Source organism: Podarcis tiliguerta, assembly GCF_965153285.1.
Source record: "Podarcis tiliguerta genome assembly, chromosome: 7".
Lineage (NCBI taxonomy): Eukaryota > Metazoa > Chordata > Lepidosauria > Squamata > Lacertidae > Podarcis > Podarcis tiliguerta.
In genome coordinates, this window is record NC_139540.1 from 72,825,670 (window position 1) to 72,850,656 (window position 24,987).

The 24,987-nt window shown below is 41.7% G+C and overlaps 1 protein-coding gene across 5 annotated transcripts in view; it reads left to right on the forward strand.

Annotated features, from left to right (window-relative positions):
- CDH18 (cadherin 18) overlaps positions 1–24,987 on the forward strand; it is a 621,618-nt gene that overhangs the window by 581,755 nt on the left and 14,876 nt on the right. For all 5 annotated transcript variants that reach the window (XM_083449423.1, XM_083449420.1, XM_083449424.1 and 2 more), the window contains 3 exons: positions 8,600–8,736; positions 20,530–20,651; positions 23,744–23,861. In XM_083449423.1, the coding sequence (XP_083305549.1) occupies positions 8,600–8,736; positions 20,530–20,651; positions 23,744–23,861 (377 nt within the window). The remainder of the gene's footprint in view (positions 1–8,599; positions 8,737–20,529; positions 20,652–23,743; positions 23,862–24,987) is intronic.

Below are 24,987 nucleotides of genomic sequence, written 5' to 3' on the forward strand. Positions count from 1 at the left end.
GGAAGCAGAACATGAGCACAAAAGCACTCACCCCTCCTGTGGTTTCCAGCAATTGGTACTGGGAAGCATTGCTGACTCCAATTGTGGAGGCCTAGCATGGCTTGTTGTTTAGTCGTTCAGTCGTGTCCGACTCTTCGTGACCCCATGGACCAGAGTAGGCCAGGCACTCCTGTCTTCCTAGCATGGCTACATCATGGCTATTAGCCATTGACATAGCCCTCTCCTCCATGAATTTAGCTAATCCTCATTCAAAGCCATCCAAGTTGGTGACCATCACTGTCTCCTGAGGGAATGAGTCCCATAGTTTGACTATGCGCTGCATGGAGAAGTACTGTCCTAAATCTTCCAACATTCAGCCTCATTGGGCAGATGAAGGGACAGTATTATACCATTAGAAGTATGCTTGATTCTCAACTGGTGGGGTCATCAAGTACAGGGACCAGGTTTAGATCCCAACCCATTAGGTTCTCTAAGTGTATCACTCTTCTTCTGGTGCTGGACAGCTACTCTTACAGATAGGGATCTAGGTCCACAGAATGGGTGAGAGTGCCTAGTTTGCCTCTGTATCCAGGGCACACAAAGATGTGCTACATCTCAGTGGTATTTTTGTAGGATATGAACACTTTCCTACCTATCACATGGTTGCTTTGCTAGTTCATACTAAATTTCACTTGAGAACATAAACAGCCAACATGGCCAGTCGCCACAGAAAGTTTTACCTTACGTGGCTGGAAAATTGTAGAAAGAGAAAGACAGGAAAAATTATTGTAAATTCAAGGAGTGGAACTCAGTGTTGCTGATTTCTGCTTACCAGATGGAATGATCTCCCCTCTCCTATCCCCATGTGCTGTTCTGGGGGTTCTCCTGACCTTCTAGAGCTGGTGTAGGGAGGTGAGATGGTTAGCCCCGGTTGTGTTAGCAGGACTCATTGCTCTGGCTTCCACTAGTGCAAGAGTTTAGTTGAATCTGCCCCATAGCTCACCTATGCATATACAACATTTCAGTTCTCTGCACCAGTCTTCCCCAACCTTGTGCCCTCCAGATGTTTGGGACTACAATTCCCATCAGATCTAGCCAGCACGGTCAAATGGGTTAGTTGGGACAGATGGGAATTTTAGTTCAAAGCATCTGAAAGGCACTAGGCTAGGGAAAGCTGCTAAATGTGATAACTTGTTGTTGAATGTGTGACCTGACTTCATTGTAAAGTGTTGCTCCTGGGTTGGTTTGAAGACTTATAACACTACATGATGACTTCTTCACAAAGTGTTATTGCAGTCATTATACTGTTACCATGTGAACCAGCCTTCATACTGTTACATTTATTTGCATTTCTTAACCTTGGTACAGGAAGCAATGAGCTAAAAAAAATCAACCAAATCAAAATAAACTAAATTTGTTGAGAATAAATGTCACTTAAATCCAGTCAAATTCAGAAAAGAAGGCTGTTGTACTGTGTGTGTTTTTTCCAGCTCTAATTGTCTTCTCTGGCTTCATCTGTAGAAGGGTAGTTGGTCGGCCCCTGTTCTGCCTTGAGGATACCCTCTGTTCATCTCACATTGCAGTCTTTCTTTTTCATAGTCTCTGTAGAGATACAATTTCATTGTGGCATGGAACATTACTGGCTGAGTGTGAGGCTGAGTTTATGTCCAGTTTGCAGCATTCCATAGCTTTTTAGGAGATACTTGGGCTTTCCAATTCATCTTTGGGATACCAGGCTACACGGAGAAGAATGTGGATGCTGCTATGTTATTGAACCTTCGAAATGACTTTCAGGAATATAGACTGTGTCTATCTGTTAAGAAAGTCTGCCAAGCAAGCCCTGAGTATTTGGATATTCCAATGTATTCAAGTTATTTGAACACCGAGGGCAATGTTCATGGAAGAAAACACCTATAGCATTGGAAGCATTTTGTTTTTTAAGCATTGGTTTTAAAGAAATTGATCGAAGGATAACATTGCCTCTGTTGCCAGTTCTTTTTATATTCATTGTTTAAATGTTAATTTGTTGTTGTTTAGTCGTTCAGTCGTGTCCGACTCTTCGTGACCCCATGGACCAGAGCACGCCAGGCACTCCTGTCTTCCACTGCCACCCGCAGTTTGGTCAGATTCATGTTTGTAGCTTCGAGTATATTGTCTTAACTTGGAGGTTGATGAATTCCTTCTAGTAAAGCAGTCCTCCCTTGCTGCTGTCCAGATGTTTTGAACCACAACTCCCATCAACCCCAGCATGGCTGTTCTGGGTTGGGGTGATGGGAGTTGTAGTCTAAAACTTATGGAGTGTGTCAGTTGGGGAAGGCTGCAGTAAAGTCATTAATTGAGGGCTTTTATTGGTGGCGCTGTGGTCTAAACCACAGAGCCTAGGACTTGCTGATCAGAAGGTCGGCAGTTCGAATCCCCACGACTGGGTAAGCTCCCGCTGCTCTGTCCCTGCTCCTGCCAACCTAGCAGTTCGAAAGCACGTCAAAGTGCAAGTAGATAAATAGGTACTGCTCCAGCGGGAAGGCAAACGGCGTTTCCGTGCGCTGCTCTGGTTCACCAGAAGCGGCTTAGTCATACTGGCCACGTGACCTGGAAGCTGTACGCCGGCTCCCTTGGCCAATAAAGCAAGATGAGCGCCGCAACCCCAGAGTCGTCCGCAACCGGACCTAATGGTCAGGGGTCCCTTTACCTTTACTTTTATTATTGTAGAGTTAGGGCTGAGCAGTGGAGTGGCCAAATTTTCTACCAATGCTGAACTTTTTCAGAGTCATTGGAGTAAAAAGAAACTGTGAAAAACTCCAAAAGGACCTTTTCAAACTGACTGAATAGGTGGAAGAATGGCAAACACAATTCAGTCTAAGCCGGTGTAAAGTGATGCATGTAAGGGGGGAAATCTGAATTTCACATACATGCCATGGGGTCTGAGCAGGCAGTGACCGACCAGGAATGAGACCTTGGGGTCATGACAGATAGCTCAGTGAAGATGTTGATCCAGTGTACAGCAGCTGTGAAAAAGGCAAATTCCATGCTGTGGAATTATTCAGGAAGGAACTGAAAATAAAACAGCAGCTTGTATGACGACAGCTGTGTGGATGCTTTTAGCCAAGAGATGGAAGGATAACAAAATCCCTAACAGAGAAGAGTGGCTGCTCAAATTGATGGATTATGCCAAATTGGCAAAAATGACTGGAAGGATCAGAAACCAAGAAGATAAAAAATTTTAATAAGGAATGGGGGAAAATTATAATTTACCTTGGAGAACACTATAAACAATTAAAAACATTTGCAGGACTGTAATAACATGGAAACAATGGAGTATTTTATTTTATTTTATTAAAAAAGAAGGACAATATAAGATGCAGTGGAAAGAGATTAACAATGGAACCCATGGAGGGGTGGAGGGAAGTTCAAGGATACGAGTAATCCTATATTTTTGTGGTGCTGATTTATGTCTGAATGTAAACACTAAATGTAAAATCAAATTAAAAAAAATATTTTTAAAAAGAAAGATAATAAAACAGCCAATACTCTACTGCCTATAGACAAATCTATTGTACAACCATATTTGGACTACTGTGCACCTTTCTGATCACACCATCTCAAAAAGGAAATTATAGGGTTGAAGAAGTTCAGAAAAGGGGAACCAGAATACCAAGGCTTGTACTTGAAGAAAAGTACAAGCATTTGAGACTTTTGTAGTTGAGAGAAAAGGTGAGTCAGAGGTGACATGATAGAAGTTTATAAGACCATGCCTGGCATGGAGAAAGTAGAGACAAGTTTTTTTCTCCTTCTCTCATTCCATTTGAATTTACGGTATTTTTCCGTGTATAAGACTAGGTTTTCCCCCTTTAAAATAATGTCCACAATTTGGGGGTGTCTTATACCATCTCCCTCCATTTTCTTAAATCTTAAATCTGAGTCCCCAAAATAGGGGGCATCTTATACATGGGGGCGTCTTATAGATGGAAAAATACCGTATGTACATTTGATGAAGCTGGACGTTTGAAGCTTCAGGATAGATGAAAGACAGTACTTTTTCCACAAAGCACATGTTGTTGATGTTTAGTCGTTAAGTCGTGTCCGACTCTTCGTGACCCCATGGACCAGAGCACGCGAGGCACTCCTGTCTTCCACTGCCTCCTGCAGTTTAGTCAAATTCATGCTGGTAGCTTCGAGAACACTTTCCAACCATTTCGTCCTTTGTCGTCCCCTTCTCCTTGTGCCCTTCATCTTTCTCAACATCAGGGTCTTTTCCAGGGAGTCTTCTCTTCTCATGAGGTGGCCCAAGTATTGGAGCCTCAGATTCACGATCTGTCCTTCCAGTGAGCACTCAGGGCTGATTTCCTTCAGAATGGAGAGGTTTGATCTTCTTGCGGTCCATGGGACTCTCAAGAGTCTCCTCCAGACCATAATTCAAAAGCATCAATTCTTTGGCGATCAGCCTTTTTTATGGTCCAGCTCTCACTTCCATACATCACTACTGGGAAAACCATGGCTTTAACTATATGGACCTTTGTTGGCAAGGTGATGTCTCTGCTTTGCAAGGTGATGTCTCTGCTATAAAACTTGCTTCCACAGGAGGCAGTGATGGCCACCAGAATGGATGATTTTAAAAGAGGATTAGACAAATTCATGGAGGATATGTCTATCAACAGCTACTAGCTACACGGCCATGCTGCACCTCCACTGTTAATGACAGTATCCTTTTGAATACCAGTTGCTGACAATCACAGGTGGGCAGAATGCCCACAGGTATCTGATTGGCCACTGTGAGAACAGGATGCTGGACTAGATATGGGCCATTGGCTCAATCCAGAAAGCTCCTCTTAAGCTCTTATGCTATTATAGTCCCTATCCACTTTCCCCTGCCTGACTGTTCAGAAATAATTGAGGAGTGTAGAAAATAGTTTCACCAAAAGACAATGCACAATGACGCATGAAACTCTGTGGGTATCAGTGAAGCCACACTTCTGGAAAATAAAGGCCTCCCTTAATTTTCAATCAAGATTCATAAGCTGGTCTGCAGGCCGTCAGAAGGCTGTAATTGCTTCAATTGTTAACGGTGACCTTCAGCGAAGTAGACTTGGAAAGACGTTGCTTGTCAGTCTCTCTTTATCTGCTTCCTCATTGTGTTTGTTTCTTCTCTCCACTTCAAGGCCTTCACTTTCAGTGGAAGAGAGAATGGCAGCAGCAGAGGAGAGTTAAAGGGAGAGCTGTTCTCTGTTTTGGGACTATTGTGATGCTCCCTTGATTGGCCATCCCTGACCCTGTTGTCACTTTTGTGGAAATGCAACTCATTTCTGCTTTCATCATTTATAAGAAAAGTACATCCTGTATTATATACAGTGGTACCTCAGGTTAATATAAATAATAATAATAATAATAATAATAATAATAATAATAATAATTTATTATTTATACCCCGCCCATCTGGCTGAGTTTCCCCAGCCAGTCTGGGCAGCTCCCAATCGAGTGTTACAAACAATACAGCATTAAATATTAAAAACTTCCCTAAACAGGGCTGCCTTCAGATGTCTTTTAAAGAGAAGATAGCTGCTTATTTCCTTCACATCTGGAGAGAGGGCGTTCCACAGGGCGGGCGCCACAACGAGAAGGCCCTCTTTCTGGTTCCCTGTAACCTCACTTCTCGCAATGAGGGAACCACCAGAAGGCCCTCGGCACTGGATCACAGTGTCCGGGCTGAACGATGGGGGTGGAGACACTCCTTCAGGTATACAGATCTGAGGCCATTTAGGGCTTTAAAGGTCAGCACCAACACTTTGAATTGTGCTCGGAAACGTACTGGGATCCAATGCAGATCTCTCAGGACCGGTGTTATGTGGTCCCAGCGGCCACTCCCAGTCACCAGTCTAGCTGCCGCATTCTGGATTAATTGCAGTTTCCGGGTCACCTTCAAAGGTAGTCCCACGTAGAGCGCATTAAGAACTTAATTCGTTCTGGAGGTCCGTTCTTAACCTGAAACTGTTCTTAACCTGAGGTACCACTTTAGCTAATGGGGCCTCCCACTGCCGCCGCGCCTTTGTCGTGTGATTTCTGTTCTCTTCCTGAAGCAAAGTTCTTAACCCGAGGTACTATTTCTGGGTTAGCAGGGTCTGTAACCTTAATTGCCTGTAACCCGAGGTACCACTGTATAACATGGGAGCCATCGTGGAAAGTGGGAACCAATAATCTGCAACACCATAGGCGCTGGGTTGCTGCTAAGATTGAAGGAGCCCAGCATGCACATGTAAAATCGAATGCATCTCCTGATGCTTCACAGGCTGGTGAAGCCTTCTGCTAGGCCGTGCTGGTCCCCGCAGCATCAGGAGACACAGCGGAGACTGGTGCACATGGCACAAGGTTGCACCAACCTGCAGAGCATCTCCTGACTCTGCCACAGCCATGGGAAGGCCCAATGGGGCCCACTGCAAGCCACAGAAAAAATTGGGGGGGGATTTGCCTGAGCTTTTAGTCAACGTAGTGTTAAGTAACAATTCTATCAGCGCAAGGATTTGCATTTCCTATCCCATCAGTGGATTCAGGGCGATTTTCAGAGACCACAGAACTAAAGACAAAAGTTTGACCTATGAAAACAGATAACACAGTAAAAACACACACGAATCTCCCCACATTCCCATCACATATGAAGGAAGGTGCCTCTAAGGTCGCAACCCTGCCAGCAAAGTGGGGAAACAGCCCTACTAATTTTGGAAAGCTGTGGCAGTGTTCAATGCCACTTCAGGAGAACTTCAAGTATAGCCTTCTGAATCCTAGCTGGATGCTGCTTTCATTGGAGCTTTGGACCAAATTTGATCCCACTTCTGCTCACTGATTTGCAATCTCAGGTCCTCCTCACAAATCTGCCATAAGTCACAAGACTCCCATATGCCCACTAATTAGTTGCTTATAGATGAGTGAGGCTGCAGCTTTGAGTTCTGCCTTGGGATGAACACAATATCACATTTTTGTGGCGAATTTACAACTTTTGGTTCTAGATTCTCTGTTTAATGGTCAGCTAGGATGTCCTGTTGCTGCTTTGCCTTGGTTTCCTCTTTAAAAAGTTAGCAGCTTTAAAATGAAGTTCTTTGTCTGCCCTTCTGGCAATCTAGCCTTTCTATCTTATTTTACTTTGCCTTGAAATCTTCCAACGTCTGTCCTTCTGCCCACGTGGGTAACCTTTGGGGTTGCATTTGATTATCCATTCTTTTCTGAACTTCTTTCTTTTATGGCTACAGCAAAGTCTTGTGTATTTCAGCTTTTAAGCATCTCCAAAATCTGTCATTTTTTATTCTGCTATGAAGACTTCATTTAATGCTGTGTTCATTTCTCACCTTGATGACCGCAGCTTCCAGTTTTTCATGTTTGTCCACTTATATCTATTCTACATGTTGCTTCTTCTATTTGTTATTGTTTTCCTCTCTCTGACCATGTGCCACCTTTGTTAGTCATCATCAATTTATTTATAAAGCACATTTTCCACATGTACATCTGTGCTCAAAGCAGTTCACATAAAAACTCTAAATTCTCTAGTACAAACATGATTACGTAATAAAAAGTATATCACTACAATGTCACAGACACACATATAAGCATAAAAATTAAAGAAACTGTAAACTTCACAAATGTGCCAAGTAAAACATAAAGTGACTTTGCATCCAAAAGTAGCTCCAAGACTGATAGCATTAGGACATAGAAACACCCTCCATTTTTATGCCTCAACTTAAAGTCTCCTCAGAGTTCTTCTGTGAAAGATCTCAGGGCTGGAAGGTAAGGCAAAGTCAACAGAAACAGCAATTCCCAGATGACAAACACAAAATTATCTCCCCCTCCCCCATCCTCCCTTCCTTGACTTAGAGGCAACAATCCAATGTACAATATGCTTATTTGCACCTCCCTCTTAACCACAGAGCATAGGACTTGCAGATCAAGAAGGTCGGCGGTTCGAATCCCTGCGGTGGGGTGAGCTCCCTTTGCTCGGTCCCTGCTCCTGCCAACCTAGCAGTTCGAAAGCACGTCAAAGTGCAAATAGATAAACAGGTACCGCTCCAGCGGGAAGGTAAACAGCGTTTCTGTGTGCTGCTCTGGTTCGCCAGAAGCTGCTTAGTCATGCTGGCCACATGACTGTATGCCACCTCCCTCGGCCAATAAAGCAAGATGAGTGCCGCAACCCCAGAGTCGGTCACAACTGGACCTAATGGTCAGGGGTCCCTTTACCTTAATAATAATAATAATAATAATAATAATAATAATGTGGGAATGCAAACATTGGTTTCCTTGGGCAGGTTCTTGATTTCAGGAGTGATGTGTTTAAATCTGCCTTATACTAAATTAAGCCATTGAGAAAGCAAACTGGGAGTTGTCTATTTGCAGCAGCTTATCATCAAAGGTTGCAGACCACCTTTCCCAACCTCATCCATTAGATTGGAGATCACTTAACAAACAAAAGTGCCAAGGATTAGTGGAAGTTCTGCATGCCAAGCATGTACTCTTCAACTGAGCTATGGCCCCTTACAGAGTGCAGATGTCAATGGATAAGAAATTAGCTCACTGCTAAATGTTCAAACATTTATATATATATTTAAGGGTAACTTTTGATTTTTGTTTTATTTGTCCTTCCTAGATATTTCATTGACCACAACGCAGAAGAAGATAGGTATTTCACCATTGATGCAAACACTGGGACCATTAAAACAGCTAAGGTCTTTGACAGAGAAGAAACCCCTTGGTACAACATAACAGTCACGGCTTCTGAAATTGGTAGGTAACTATTTTGTGTGTGTCCCCAACCCCCACCTCTCTTCTCCTTCAACCTCATATCGTCTATAACATTAACATATATAACATATCGTCTATAACACATCAAATGTAACTCATCTGTAGAAAGGACTCTGTGAACTGAAATGTATGTGTTTTTGTTACCCAAGAAAATCTTCATAAAAACAATTTAAAAATAAAACCTCCATATAGTGCTCCCATGCAACAAGGAGGGATTAAAAACTTCCCTAAACAGGGCTGCCTTCAGATGTCTTTTAAAGAGAAGATGGCTGCTTATTTCCTTCACATCTGAAGAGAGGGCGGTGGTGTGGAAATGGATGTGATTCAAACAACCCTTAGAGTTTGATCAACATTACGCTTACTTCTTACCATATTTCTAGCCTCTATTACTGCTACCATGGAATTTGAGGCAGCATATATTGTAGTCTCCCATCAGACTCCCATCACTGATCAGACCCAGATCTGCTTAGCTTCAGCAATATAGCTGTATCATATGCCCTCAGACCATGCTCCGGGGCATCCCCCCCCCCCACGGACAGTTTGGAGCACCTGTAGTCTGTTGCAGTCAGCTTATGACTATGGTTAGAACATTTTTTTTTCTGGTCAACGAGTAATTGCTAACAGAAGCAGCCGCCCCACATCTCTTTCTCACACTAAGCAGAGCAGAACCGATTGCACCTTAGGAGTTTTACTACCTCCATAAGCATCAGGCAATGAAGAAGAGTGGGTATAGCAACATACTTAAGGTGCTGATAGCGCATGTGACTCATAGCTGTCAACGTTTCCCTTTTTTAATGGGAAATTCCCTTATTCCGAATAGGATTCCTCGCAAGAAAAGGGAAAAGTTGACAGCTATGATGTGACTGGAATATGTTTGTTTGTTTGTTTTACTGAAGAGTTTGGATTTGATATCCCGCTTTATCACTACCCTAAGGAGTCTCAAAGCGGCTAACATTCTCCTTTCCCTTCCTCCCCCACAACAAACACGCTGTGAGGTGAGTGGGGCTGAGAGACTTCAGAGAAGTGTGACTAGCCCAAGGTCACCCAGCAGCTGCATGTGGAGGAGCAGAGAGGCGAACCTGGTTCCCCAGATTACGAGTCTATCGCTCTTAACCACTAGACCACACTGGCTCTGTTACTGCATGTTATAAGGGAAAGATGTGGACTTCCTACATTCAGAAGTCACCCTGGAGCAAACAACCATAGCTACTATATGTTATTTTCTCACAAAAACAAGTTGCGGAAGAGAATAGCTAGACTGAGGCAGACATGGCTCCCCAAATACAGCTTAGAAATTGGATCTGGGCAGATGCATGATCAGCAAGCTGCTTAGACTTTATCAATCAGGAAGTTAGCACCTCAACATCAACTTCTTCCATATTTCCATATCAATTTGTATTTTTTAAACAAAGTACTCATGAAAATCTAATTTCTTGTGTGTTATATTAATGAATATATGCCTTTATTTGGCCACTTTGCCCTAACATATGCATTTTTGCACACATTCATTGGCTGGAGAACTGCATGTTGAAATTCAGAGAAGTTTGAATTTCAAAGAAAGGCTGTGTTTCAGTCCACATTTTGGTTTTAAAACTGCAAATCAGGTAGAATATCCTTTAGATGTGAATTCGATTGAATTTCTGTCCCTATCCCTGGTCCAACTTCATTATCTCCAAAATGTTGTTGGACTTCAACTCCCATGAGCCCCAGCCAGCATGACCAATCATCAGGTATGATAGGTGTATCCCCAAACCTATGGAGGGCACCCAGTTGGAAAAGTTTGCTCTAACCACTTCGCATTTCAATAACAGTTTTGAAGCTTTCAGCACACTTCACGTCCATTGTTGATCAGGATGAGTAAACAAATCAATATCTAAATGGTGTTCTTCCCTCCTGAGTTTATGAAGTCTGAGCCAGAGACTTACACTTTTAGCTCTCACATAGCTCTGTATTGGAACTGCCATTACGATGAAGTATATGACATTTGAAAGTATCCTCACTGAACTAAAGATTAAGCCCCGTGTACTATTTTTGGAGGCCTTTACTAATAACCTATGAAATTAAATGTCAAAAAGCTCCTTAAAATTTTTATAAGGCCACTTAGTAATCAGAGTAAGTAATATACGGATGTAGAAAATAAATGGCCTGAGATCGGCTTTGTTCCCAGACAGTAACTGAGAGTGAAATCCTATACCCATTTATGTTTAAGTCTCATTGGCCTCAATCGGACTTTCTTCTGAGTAGATGCTCTACATTTCTCTGCTCAATATTTTCTACATAAACTCTCTGTTTCTTTCACTTTTCTATGAAAAGGACTTTGGTGGTTACCAGATTTTTTTTTCAAGGAATCCAGGGACACTTAAAAAAAAAATCATGCTTTATTATTTTAGAAAAGGGTTGCCCAGAGTTCTTGACATTTTTTTAAGCGGGGACGACTCCAAAGTTGTCGGGCGCGTACCTCAACACAAGGTGGGCAGAGAAGCCCATCTACAAACACACAAATGTCCCTCGAAAAAGAAGGGGGGAGAGATCAAGTAAAGGTGCTCGCTGGTCTTGGGAAAACACACATCAAAACACACACACACAAGGTTTCCCATAACCGGGCGACTGCTGGAGGGTGAGTGCAGTCTCTGTAGAGATTTAACTGGCGGTGGTCGTGTCTTCTTACCAGAGGTGGACAAACAGCGGACTCGCACACAGCCCTCCTCACAAAAGGGGCTGCTGGTGCTGGAGGAGGGGCGGAGGGAGGAAGGGAGGCTCTGTCTCCCGAGAACATTTCAACCCCCCCCCCATGCCCCACTCCTGGTGGGAAGGCAACGCAGCACCACTGATGACAAGGGGCACTGCAGCGCCGTCCTCACCCCCCCCCCCGGTTAAACTCACCATCTCCACAGTGGCTGTTGGAGGGAGAGGAGGGAGAGAAAGCAAAGGAGCCCACCCGCCTGCCTTCCTCCCCCCCCCCATTTCCCCCTCAGTTTTAATATACATACGGTATATTAAAACACAACTAAACCTTAAAAAGCCCCTATACAGGGCTGCCTTCTGATGTCTTCTAAAGTCTGTAACACCTTGGCTTGGGGGGGGGGTCACTTAACTCCATACCCTCCAACATTTCTCCAATGAAAATAGCGACGTCCTAAGGAAAAGCGGGATATTCTGGGATCAAATCAGAAACTGGGATGGCTTCTGTCCCCGGAAAATAGGGACACTTGGAAGGTCTTAACCCATAATTTTTCCTTTTTTGGTTCACTACTACCAGACGATGGAGTTTTCTTTTCACTTTCATTCGTAGGGGATACTCCTGGAAAGTACTGCATTAATGCTGTGCATAGGTATTTTATGAAGGCAGCAAATTGATTTTTATAGTTATTTCTGCTCTTGGGATTGAGTTAATACTTTGGACTAAGTAAATTTCTACAGTAAACTACAGTTTTATTGTTAACCATTAAGAGTTCAACCTCTGAGACCTGATATGGGCCGCATAGTCTCTTCACGCGGTGTTTTTATTTCCAGTGCAGCATGCTTTCAGCTATAATTTAGCCCTAATCATAAACAGGTGTACAGCAAGACCAAGCTTTAATTAAGATTTAAAAGCCTCATTGGAGCTTATTCGTAAAGCTACATGCATACCGCTAGCTAGCTACTGCAGGCAGGGAAAACAGAAGAGTTACCTGATATAGCTGTTTAGGAGAAATCAATCTCAATACCATCAGACTTTCTCAATACCATCAGACTTCAATGTTGCCTTCTTATACATTATTTATTTGGCATAGGTGCATAAATGCTATATTACGAAAGGACAGTAAGAATAGTGATGTTTTCCATTAAAATAGGATGGCTTGAAGCGATGATGTAATGCTGTACAAAATGGCAATTTCTCTACAATTCTGCCTAACGGATTATATATGCATAATTGCATATACAGAGAAACAGAAAAGATGGTGCCAAAATTAAGTTCTTTTCTACCTTGTTGATTTTAGTAGGAGAGATTTAAGCACATTTCCCTCCAAACACACCCTCAGCTGGTATTAAGCAATTGGCTTAGGCTAGACTTGGTTTTGCTATCAAATATTTCATTTCTGCCTTCAGTCTTTTCACGCTCCCTCTGCACAAAAATAAGATGACAGACAAGAAACACAAAATCAAATCTGGGATTGGACAAGAAGCAAGTGCTGCACTCAAAGCATTGGGCTGGTGGGCCTCTGTCACCTTTTATCTCTCAGAAGACACACCGCCATATGTTGCACCATCTGCAGCTCTTTTATAGCGTCCTCTTAGAAACCATTTGCAATCACAAAGCAATGCGCTGAATGTGAGGAAGACAAAACAGGTGGCTCAGCACAAGGCCATCTCTCTCAAACGACAACGCTGGCTTGCAGTCTTCAGTGTTAAGACAGAGAAATGCTATTGGGTGACAGAGAGGAGGGGGAACTGCTCAATGCCTACTTTCCCTCTGCCTTCTCCCAAAAGGAAACCTGTCCCCAACGTGATGATAACAGAATGAATGATGCAAGGAGGCAACTGCAGTGCAAGATAGCAAAACAGGTGGCAAGGAAACACCTAGCTGCTTTAAATGAATTCAAATCTCCAGGGCCTGATGAACTGCTCTCTCCTGTTCTTCTGATGCTTTCATTATACAGTGGTACCTCGGGTTAAGTACTTAATTTGTTCTGGAGGTCCGTTCTTAACCTGAAACTGTTAGGCCTCCTGCTGCTGCCGCACCGCCGGAGCACGATTTCTGTTCTCATCCTGAAGCAAAGTTCTTAACCTGAAGCACTATTTCTGGGTTAGCGGAGTCTGTAACCTGAAACGTATGTAACCTGAAGCGTATGTAACTCGAGGTACCACTGTATATTTTAAGGCACCAGGCAAACATGTTCCTCTTCAACCAGGCCTTTGGCTGATTAATATTCCACAGCCTTTTAAATATGTTTGTGGGAGTGTGGGTGTTTTGTTTTATTATTTTGTTGCTTATTTGTGCTTTTGTGTTTTTATCTTGTGAGCCACCCTGAGATCTTTTGATGAAGGGCAGTATATAATTCTAATCAATCAATCAATCAATCAATAAAATAAGTTTCTGATCATAGCCAGGCTCTGGAACCATCAACTGCTGCTAAGATTAATGATGGTTTCAGGTTTTCACATGACAACAAACCACAGTTAGTTGAAAACAGAAGCAAAAGTTTCCAATCTCCCCGTTCTGGTTACACTGAAGCATGTAGGGGCAGTGGCCCAGAAACTGAAAGTAGGCCCTGCTTCCATATCCCCCCTTGCTCTAGCAAGGTGGAATTGCAGCTAATCGATGACAGTGCAGAGATAGTAAGAGGGAATCAGATTGCTGTCTTTGTCCATTGAACATAAATATACGGAACGGTTATCCCCAGTCTCTCCATGAGAGGACATGTTCACTCAAGTCAACATCTCCCATCCAGTTGCTATTCAGATTCAGGTGTTCTGAAAAGTGAAAATTCCCTCAATTTCCAAAGTATAATTTCCATCTTGTTGTTGTTGTTTAGTCGTTTAGTCGTGTCCGACTCTTCGTGACCCCATCAACCAGAGCATGCCAGGCCCTCCTGTCTTTCACTGCCTCCTGCAGTTTGGTCAAACTCATGTTTGTATCTTCGAGAACACTGTCCAACCATCTCGTCCTCTGTCATCCCCTTCTCCTTGTGCCCTCAATCTTTCCCAACATCAGGGTCCTTTCCAGGGAGTCTTCTCTTCTCATGAGGTGGCCAAAGTACTGGAGCCTCAGCTTTACTATCTGTCCTTCCAGTGAGCACTCAGGGCTGATTTCCTTAAGAATGGATAGGTTTGATCTTCTTGTAGTCCATGGGACTATCCATCTATTTAGGCTTATACAGTGCTACCTCGGGTTACATATGCTTCAGGTTACAGACTCCACTAACCCAGAAATAGTACCTCGGGTTAAGAACTTTGCTTCAGGATGAGAACAGAAATTGTGCTCCGGCGGCATGGCAGCAGCAGGAGGCCCCATTAGCTAAAGTGGTGCTTCAGGTTAAGAACAGTTTCAGGTTAAGAACGGACCTCCGGAACAAATTAAGTACTTAACCCTAGATAAGTACTTATGCCACACCATAATAGTTCTGGGTAGCTTTTTAAAAAATCTTATAAAGCATATCCATTTACCCTATGTTCTATGAGGTAAAAGGACAGAAAATAGTTCTGAAATTTCTATACAGAAGAAAATGATAAAAGTGGACCTCCAGCAATGGAGGTTTATTTCTGAAAGCAATCCTATAAATGGATTGTTTGCAAAGATCTAGCCAGGTCTTCTCTTTCAGATTCTTTTTGTTTGTTTCAGAAGAAGATGCTGAGCAGAGCTGTAGAGAACAGGTGCAAAGAAAAAGGACCCGAGACAAACAGAGATACCCGAAGAGCGAAAATGTCAGATTACCACAGGCTTTATTAAGCTCTGACTGTTTGAAATGCCAAAGTATAAGAAAAATTACCACAGGAAAGGCAGCTGTGTCTGCACACAGCTTTGATCTCCACCTGTCCTATGAAAGAAAAATGGTCTAGAGCAACTGTATAATTTTATAAGACATTCAAAATCCTCCAGGGTATAACTATGTAAGCAATAGGAAAAGAAAAACATGAATTGTGTTTTGGGGCGGATTTTTGTAAAAAGGTTTTTCCCCCCCAGAATTGTGTACTAAAAATTAGGTATTTGTTAGTTGGTTGTCAAAGGGAAAGCACAAATGAAAAAAAAAAAGCAACTACTCATTGCTATGTGGATAAAATCTTCTATGCTGCATGCCAGAGGAAATGAAAACAATTTGAAGAAAATGCAGTCTGTACAATAGCCCAGCAAGGTAGCGACATTTTCAAAGGCACTTTGAAGCAGGAGCAATGAATTCTAATCAAAATAAAGAAGACTGAAACATGCAAAACAGCAGGCAACCTTTCTCAGCAGTTCCTCTGAAGCAGAGACAAGCCATTTGGTTGTTCACACACCGATCTCAATCCAAAACTTAAAAACACCAGCAGAACCAGAAATGTGAATAAGATTACTGCTTATGGGGATGGTTGTGGTGGAGAATGTAGCAATCACTCCCCTGGCTCAGAACTTCATGTACACTGTAGTACAAAGCTGGAGTTTGGTGCGTTAGAAACCTTTATTTTATTTTCCAACCATGATGGTAATTCTGTGCATGTATTGCATTGGACAAATCGAGGTGGATGGGAAAGCCTCTGCAGTCAAGGGAACTTGGTGTACACATTGACCAGATGTCAATAAACCAACCAGGGTTTGTTATGACATGAATGAGTCTAGCCTCATCTCAGATTCACATGCTCCCTCTTGGGCACAGCAACAAGCAGTTTGGAAGATTTCACTTTTCTCTTGATTAACCTCAGTTTACCAAGTCACCCAAACCTGATAAACTGTGGTTAATTGAGATTGGAAATAAAACCTTCTGATTTCCTTGCAGTCACACCAGATGAAGAAAAGGAAAAGGAGAGCACTTAAGTTCAGGGGTAGGCCACGCTCAATCTCATCACAATAAAGAACAGTTTCCATGATTCTCAAATGCTGCAATTGTAGCTCTCCTAACTTCTAACCCGAGTTCGCAATTACTGTGTATTAGGGATTGATGAAACAGTCTCAATCTGATCAGTCAGAAGTGGCTTACAAAGTCCATTCCCTTCTAATTCTTTTAGGATCTTTTAGGGAAAATCCTAAATGAATCCACACACTTTCAGTAATTTAAATTGTTTTGGAGTAACTTACAAGGTAGTTCAACAGTGTCTCTGGTCCTTTCTTCCTTCCAACAACACTTCCTTCCAAAAACATGGGAGTTGCCAGACTTATTGAAAACATTTGACTAAAAGGCTTCTGGAAGTGGAGCTTTTCCTTTGAACAATTAGCCAGGAAGCATTGTCATTCAAAATAAATGAAAATTTCCCCATTTTTTTGTCCTGGAAAAAACCCAGTTTTTGTTCCGGTTTGTGCTCATTCTTCTGTTGTTCCCCAAACAACAACTTATCAGGTGATTTTAATATCTGATATCTGATAATTAAAGCAAATGAGTTCAACCTTTCATTGTTCAAACTTCATTACAGGATTGCAACTCGAACAGATAATGCAAAATTCATTCGCACACATAATTGTTACAGCATGTTAATCACCTAAGCTGCCTTGTATTTGGCAGAGATTGCTGGATGATTACCTGTGCAGTGACAATGCTAATGTAACCATTTGGCTGGTCCTAGTGGCCAGATTTACTGACTGGTGGATTATCTCAAGGACAGCCTCTTTCAAATGCTGCTGCTATTTCTTTTCACTTTTTCTAACTGATTTGTTTCAGACCCCAGAGGCAGAACATGAGTTGCCAATCCACAGGCCTAATCTGGCCCGCCATACATTCCCTAGTGGTCTTCTAGAGACCCAGAGACCAATTGATCTATGGTGGTTTGCTCACCCACAATTGCCAGCACACCAGGAAGAAGAGTCGAGACAACCAAATGTGGATAAATAGGTTATATTTATTATATATAACAGCTTGAGGACCTGCAAAACAAACTAACTAGTCATATTCATATAATGTAACCAAATCAAGTTAAGTCTCAGCAGGTGTTCATTAATATATTGGGGTGGGTGGGTGATTTCTACTCCCATTACCTGGGCAAGGAAACTTTGCTTGCACTGAGGTTTCCTAAGATTCCACTGAGGGTCATATTGGGTTTGCTATGATTTTTACTCAGTATGATCCTCCTCCAGCTTTCAATGCAGTGTAAGACACAGGAAAAAGACAAATTATATCTAAAACAAAGTTCTAAAATGTAAACAACTATGAAGTCATCATAAAATTAGAATACTCTTAACCAAATGCTTAAGCACATAAACAAACATTTTTTTTAAAAAAGGTAAAGGTACCCCTACCCGTACGGGCCAGTCTTGACAGACTCTAGGGTTGTGCGCCCATCTCACTCAAGAGGCCGGGGGCCAGCGCTGTCCGCAGACACTTCTGGGTCATGTGGCCAGCATGACGAAGCCGCATCTGGCGAGCCAGAGCCGCACACAGAAACGCCGTTTACCTTCCCGCTAGTAAGCGGTCCCTATTTATCTACTTGCACCTGGGAGTGCTTTTGAACTGCTAGGTTGGCAGGCGCTGGGACCGAGCAACGGGAGCGCACCCCGCCGCGGGGATTCGAACCCCCGACCATGCGATCGGCAAGTCCTAGGCGCTGAGGTTTTACCCACAGCGCCACCTGTGTCCCTCATATTTTTTTACCATGCATCTAAAAGCTAGAATGAAGGGGCTTGTCAGGCCTCCCCGGGGTATGGAGTTTCAGAGGAGAAGTACCACTATGGAGATGACATGCAACTTGTAGCCTATGCTCCTTCTTCCAAAGGACATGGCACACAACAGGTAGTCCTGAATTTATTTAAACATCTCAGGGAGAGTCCCCTCTCATTTATTATATAGTGGTTGAACAACTTCAGTTTCATTTCGAGGTGATGAATGTAACAAGGAGACCATTTTCTGCTGACATGCTTTCATTGACACTGTGTTCAGACTACTTTGATCGATGAACTTGAAGCATCTTTGCAGAGAACAAATCTGCGCTCCACCATTAAAGTTATGTGCAAAGAAACGTAAGAGGTTCAGACACAAGACCTAGGACCTTTTTATCAACTCCAGTTGTTTTGTTCTGTGTGTACCCTATCAAATAAATACAATTTACAACAAAGTCCTTTCAACGGTAGAAAAGGCTGCCCTATTTTCTGTTATGGTTTTAGCAACCACAAAGCCAAACTTCCATTGAAGTTTATCTTGCGGCGTACAAATGAAAGAACAGGATCCTTTGAAAGCATCTGCAATAAATCAGAACAATGTTGTCCTACACACCTACTGAGCTGAAGCTAGATCAATATATAATGAGTTGTTTTATGTGTAATAGGACAAAGAGCTTTAATGGTAAGCACTGGCATTATGAAATTAAGAGCCAATTCAGTTGTGTAGCTGTGCAGGAGATTGCTTGTTTGAAGCTATTCTGACATGTTCCTGGTTGGCTCACACAATGAGGGCCCTCTTGAGCTTGTTTTGTTTCCTGGAACTTTATTATTGCACTGAGCCAACAGTACACCATTATTTCTAGTATGGCCTGGCAAAGACTACCTAATCCCTTCCCTAACAAGTGGTTCTCCGGATGTTGCTAAGCTAAAACTCTCATCATCTGTGGCCACTAGCAAGTTGGCTGAGACTGAGGAGAGTTGTTGTTCAGCAATGTATGGAAAGCTACAGGACAAGAAGAGGAAATGACAGATCACCATTTGCCCCATGGTTCCCAACTGAAACTATGCAACTGTCTGTCCTGGACAATGACATTTCCCTCTCTCAGGGTATAGGCTCAGTTGATTATTGTAGTTGTTTAGCCATTTAGTCGTGTCCGACTCTTCGTGACCCCATGGACCAGAGCACACCAGGCACTTCTGTCTTCCACTGCCTCCCGCAGTTTGGTCAAACTCATGCTGGTAGCTTCAAGAACACTATCCAACCATCTCGTCCTCTGTCGTCCCCTTCTCCTTGTGCCCTCCATATTTCCCAACTTTTCCAGGGAGTCTTCTCCTTCATGAGGTGGCCAAAGTATTGGAGCCTCAGCTTCACGATCTGCCCTTCCAGTGAGCACTCAGGGCTTATTTCCTTAAGAATGGAGAGGTTTGATCTTCTTGCAGTCCATGGGACTCTCAAGAGTCTCCTCCAGACCATAATTCAGAAGCATCAATTCTTTGGCGATCAGCCTTCTTTACGGTCCAGCTCTCACTTCCATGCATCACTACTGGGAAAACCATAGCTTTTACTATGCGGACCTTTGTTGGCAAGTTGATGTCTTTACTTTTTAAGATGCTGTCTAAGTTTGTCATTGCTTTTCTCCCAAGAAGCAGGCGTCTTTTAATTTTGTGGCTGCTGTCACCATCTGCAGTGATCATGGAGCCCAAGAAAGTAAAATCTCTGGGCTCCATGATCACTTGGGCAACAAATGAGCCTTAGATCAGGCTTGGTAGCAAACTAGCAGTCGGTGCAGTTGTGTCATATGCTTACAAACTTTTTATAATAAAACCCAACTCCAGCTGGCTTAAAATATATTGTAAGCCATATATACAATTGATATCTTTTAAATATATGTAACAATACAATTAAAAAGCAATTTAGCAATTAATAAAACAGTCAAAAACAGCATCTTGGCTAGCTAGCTAGCTATTAAATTGGTATTCCACCCTTCCAAAGGTGCCCAGAGTAGCAAACCTAAAAATGTTAAAATAATACATTTTTTTAAAAAAAAATCTTTACCCTCTTCCATTTTTTACTATTTCTTCCTAAAAAAACCCACCAGCTAATCTATTCCTGATTTTTGTTCAACTTTGATATGACACCATAACATCAAATGAAACCATTTGATTAATTCCTGGCCCACAACATGAGAGTGTACAATAGACTGAAAATTTCTCCCGTTTTTTTCTCTCTTCACTACCGTGTAATACCCTTGGATGTCGTAAACCTATAGTTTAACCTTCAAGTCTTGACTTTGATTTCCGTTTGCAAAAAGCCAGTGAGACTTCGCAAACCACATCTTCATAAGGTTGCCATATCAGACTGGTTCTGCTGTAGCATGTCGAATATCTGACAAGCCATTGTTTTACATCAAGTTCTGAACACCACTTTCAGTGCCAGAAAATTGCTTTGAGGGCAAGCTGCAAAGGTGTAAGTGTCTTCTGAAAGCTGGATCACTTTATTCTTTTGTATTTTACAGAAAGTCCTGGCCTCCTGAGCCATGTCCCCGTTGGAATAAAAATTCTTGACGTCAATGACAACCCTCCAGAGCTCGCTGAAGACTATGATGTAGTTGTCTGTGAGAATGCAAAGCCGAACCAGGTAACCTGATAGTCGCACTCCTAATATCATATTTGAAAGGCATATAGTTTTTAAATGTGTTTAATAGAGGAGATTGTAGATGTATGTGTATGTAGCCATGTGATTCAAATATGTAAATTGAATTATACATTTCAGACTGCACTAGAGATCTACAGGACAACATACAGTGTTTTTATATATACACAGGTTTGTACTTAACCAAGACCTATTCAGAGTACACCTATTGCAGTTAATGAGCTTATGTTAGTCATGCTTGTTAAATTTAGTGGGTCTGAATAGGACCATGACTGAATACCACCAGATGATAGATAGATGATAGATGATAGAAAGATGATAGATAGATGATAGATAGATAGATAGATAGATAGATAGATAGATAGATAGATAGATGATAGATGATAGATAGATAGATAGATGATAGATAGATAGATAGATAGATAGATAGATAGATAGATAGATAGATGATAGATAGATAGATGATAGATAGATAGATGATAGATGATAGATGATAGATAGGTAGATTTAGAGCTTAAGAATCTAAAACCTTTCATAAGAAATATACAGTAATCAATCTCCTGAACATATATGCAATGAAGAGGCCAGATAGATATCCCTTTCGGAGAGAATCGCAGAGGGCATGGGCCACAGAGAAGGCTATGCACCTCATAGCCAGAGGAAGAAGCTTTCAGAAGATATACTCATCTGAAAGAAGACACTTCCTGATGAAAGTTGGTCCAACAATGTGTAGGAGTTTTTTTAATGGCTTTGTGAATAGCACACAGAGGCATGCTGATGACAAGTGGACTCCTTTGAATACTGCAGCAATGGCATCCCAGCAGTTTGTCCATGTCAGCTACATCTCCTCTAACGTCCTGTAACTTGTACAACCGTAAATAAACTTTTTGCTGCTGTGGGCTCCTTAAAGGTGACTAGGCATGGAACTCTCACTTCAAATTCCCATACTTGTTGTTTGACATCATTTTTCCTGGCTAAGTTGTTTCTGATGTTTTGGAATTGCTAAGGATATTATTATTATTATTATTATTATTATTATTATTATTATTATTTTATTATTTTATTATTTTATTATTATATTATTATTATTATTATTATCATCATCATCATCATCATCATCATCATCATCATCATCATCATTATTATTATCATTATTATTATATTTATTTTTTTCCCAGCCACTCTGGGCGGCTTTCAGCAAAGATATTAAAAATACATTAAAACATCAGTCATTAAAAACTTCCCTAAACAGAGCTGCCTTTAGATGTCTTCTAAATGTCAGATAGTTGTTTATTTCCTTGACATCTGATGGGAGGGTGTTCCACAGGGCAGGCGCCACTACTGAGAAGGCCCTCTGCCTGGTTTCCTGTAACTTATTATTTATTGAATTTATATAACATCCTATACCTGGGGGTCTCAGTGCGGTTTACAGAATGAAATCAAGATATCAATTTTTTATATATAAATATATATATATATATATAAGAGATTAAAAAAATTAAGGGATGGCAAGTGCAAATGCACAGAATAAAATGCATCCATTTTGAATTGTATTCCAGCAATATGCTGATGTGGGTGGATGACAGAGGTTTTATTTTCCCAGGTCTTATGTTTTATTTCCCAGTGCTAGAATGATGTTGTTCAACAGTTTATCTTTACATTTGCATAGGACAAAATAAAACCACATATCTTCTGTGTCTTTTCTTATCCCGCAATTCACTGCTGAGTTACAACGGGGGAAATAACATAAACCCTGATGTAATGATCTCTCAGATTTAATAGTTTTGCCTGGCAATGCAAATGCAAGAGGGGGGAGGGCTGTTAACTGTTATTGCACTGTGTCAGCAATGCTGGCTATAACTGAAAGGTGGCTTGTGAGTGCCAATGCAGTGCCATTGTGCTTAAGATTGAACACAGAGTGTATATTCTCTTCAATGCACCCAGTAGGTGAGAATGCTTCATTCCTCTCTTCTGGAATGTTATACACAGTGGTACCTCGGGTTACATACGCTTCAGGTTACAGACGCTTCAGGTTACAGACTCCGCGAACCCAGAAATAGTACCTCGGCTTAAGAATTTTGCTTCAGGATGAGAACAAAAATCGCACAGTGGCGGCACGGTGGCAGCGGGAGGCTCCATTAGCTAAAGTGGTGCTTCAGGTTAAGAACAGTTTCAGGTTAAGAACGGACCTCCAGAACGAATTAAGTTCTTAACCCGAGGTACCACTGTACTGGGATTACATAGTATGGCTTTCATTCCATTCCAGAGTCAACTCTCTTTGGAATATTTCAAACCACTCTGAGAATCAGCAGTAAACTTAGCACAATTATTTTGACTTCTTTCAAAATTCCTCAGATGTTTTCCCTGAGGAAGACCCCCTCCCCCCCCCACCACCAACTCACTTTGAATCTAATCATAAGTGAAAGTTTGGAATCATCTATGCATCCCCATATATTTGCACACCATTATTTCAAATTGTCAACAAGGGCAGTTCTTTGAGATTCCTTGCTTTTTGTCCTACACAATAGGATCCAATGCAAGGCAGGCATTTTGTACTGGGAAATAAACTTCTTGATATATATATATATATATATATATATATATATATATGACAAACAAAAATTCCTAGGGGCGGAATTAGAAGTCCCAAAAAGAATGGAATCACTGGACTGTAACATGCCAATATTAGGCCTGATGATTAAAGTAAACTTATATGTGAAATACTTAAGTGGCACATTAATCCTCTTCTGTAGGTATTAATGCAAATGTCTAACTAACAAAATCTTCAGAATGACTTTGAATTTAAGACTCCTGACATACATTCTGAGCATGTGTTCAGTTCATTTTACATTGTTGCTGAAATGTTTTGAGCAAAGAAATAAAACAGTAGTAGTAGCAGCAGTAGCAGCAACAACAACAACAGTAATAATGCAGCTAATGGAAAAATTGTCATATTATGACACTAGATAGGTAGAAAATTGTGAAAGAAAGCTCAGCTTACAAGATCCTGCCGAGTTCTGCCAAAATTTGAATCCAGTTCAAAGTTCATCACATCCACAATTCAATTTTCCTTCCAGGTTATCCAGACTATCAGTGCCACGGACAGAGATGACTTTGCAAATGGTCAAATATTCCACTTTTCTCTGGACAACAGTTTCCCTTTGAATCCCAACTTTACGCTAAAGGACAATGAAGGTAAATCACACATTACTCTGCAAGCAAGGCTTGGTGTTTGTCTGGGATGTCTCGTTGAACAGAATGACTTCTTTTCTCATAATCTTTTTTGTCAGTGGGTGAAAACCACCATCTGTCAGGGCAGAAGTGGTTAATATAGCAAGGACTTCATATTCATAACCTTTGCGTTGTGAATGATGAATATCTAGGAATCATTTTGGAAGAAAATAACCTTGTAATATTTCTTCCCTGCTCTGTTTTTTATTAGCTTTTGTAGTTACTCTGCATGTTGTTTAAAGGTTTTTTTTTTTTTTTGAGAGTTCTGTTGGGTTATAGAGTTGTACTTTAGCTTCTTGCTTGGGTAACACTAAGACCAGAACCATAACAGATATTACGTTTTTTAAACATTTATTTGTTGCATTTATATATTACCTGTATAATGGATAAATCTTCTGGCGAGTTTACAAACAGTATTAACAATACAAAATGCAAAGCAAAGTTCAAAACAATGAAATCAGTTGTAAAGGTAAAGGTACCCGTGCCCGTACGGGCCAGTCTTGACAGACTCTAGGGTTGTGCGCTCATCTCACTCTAGAGGCCGGGAGCCAGCGCTGTCCACAGACACTTCCGGGTCACGTGGCCAGCATGACGAAGCTGCTCTGGCGAGCCAGAGCCACACATGGAAACACCGTTTACCTTCCCGCTAATAAGCGGTCCCTATTTATCTACTTGCACCTAGGGGTGCTTTCAAACTGCTAGGTTGGCAGGCGCTGGGACCGAGCAACAGGAGCGCACCCCGCTGCGGGGATTCAAACCGCCGACCATGCTATCAGCAAGTCCTAGGCGCTGAGGTTTTACCCACAGCACCACCCGCGTCCCCACAGCGCCACCCGCGTCTACAAATCAGTTGTAGACAATACAAATTAGCATTATGAAAATAATCTAAAATCCAAATAATCCAAATAATCTAAAACTAATAGACTGTGGCATAAAACCACATCAACTCTTAACACGGGGATAAGAACTTGGTGCAAGAATTTAAAAGCAACAAACAAATATATCTGTTATTATTAAAAGGGGGGGTGAGAATAAAAATATCTTCACCAAGCATCTTCCCTGCCCCTTCAGCTAGTCAGAGTTCTGTGCC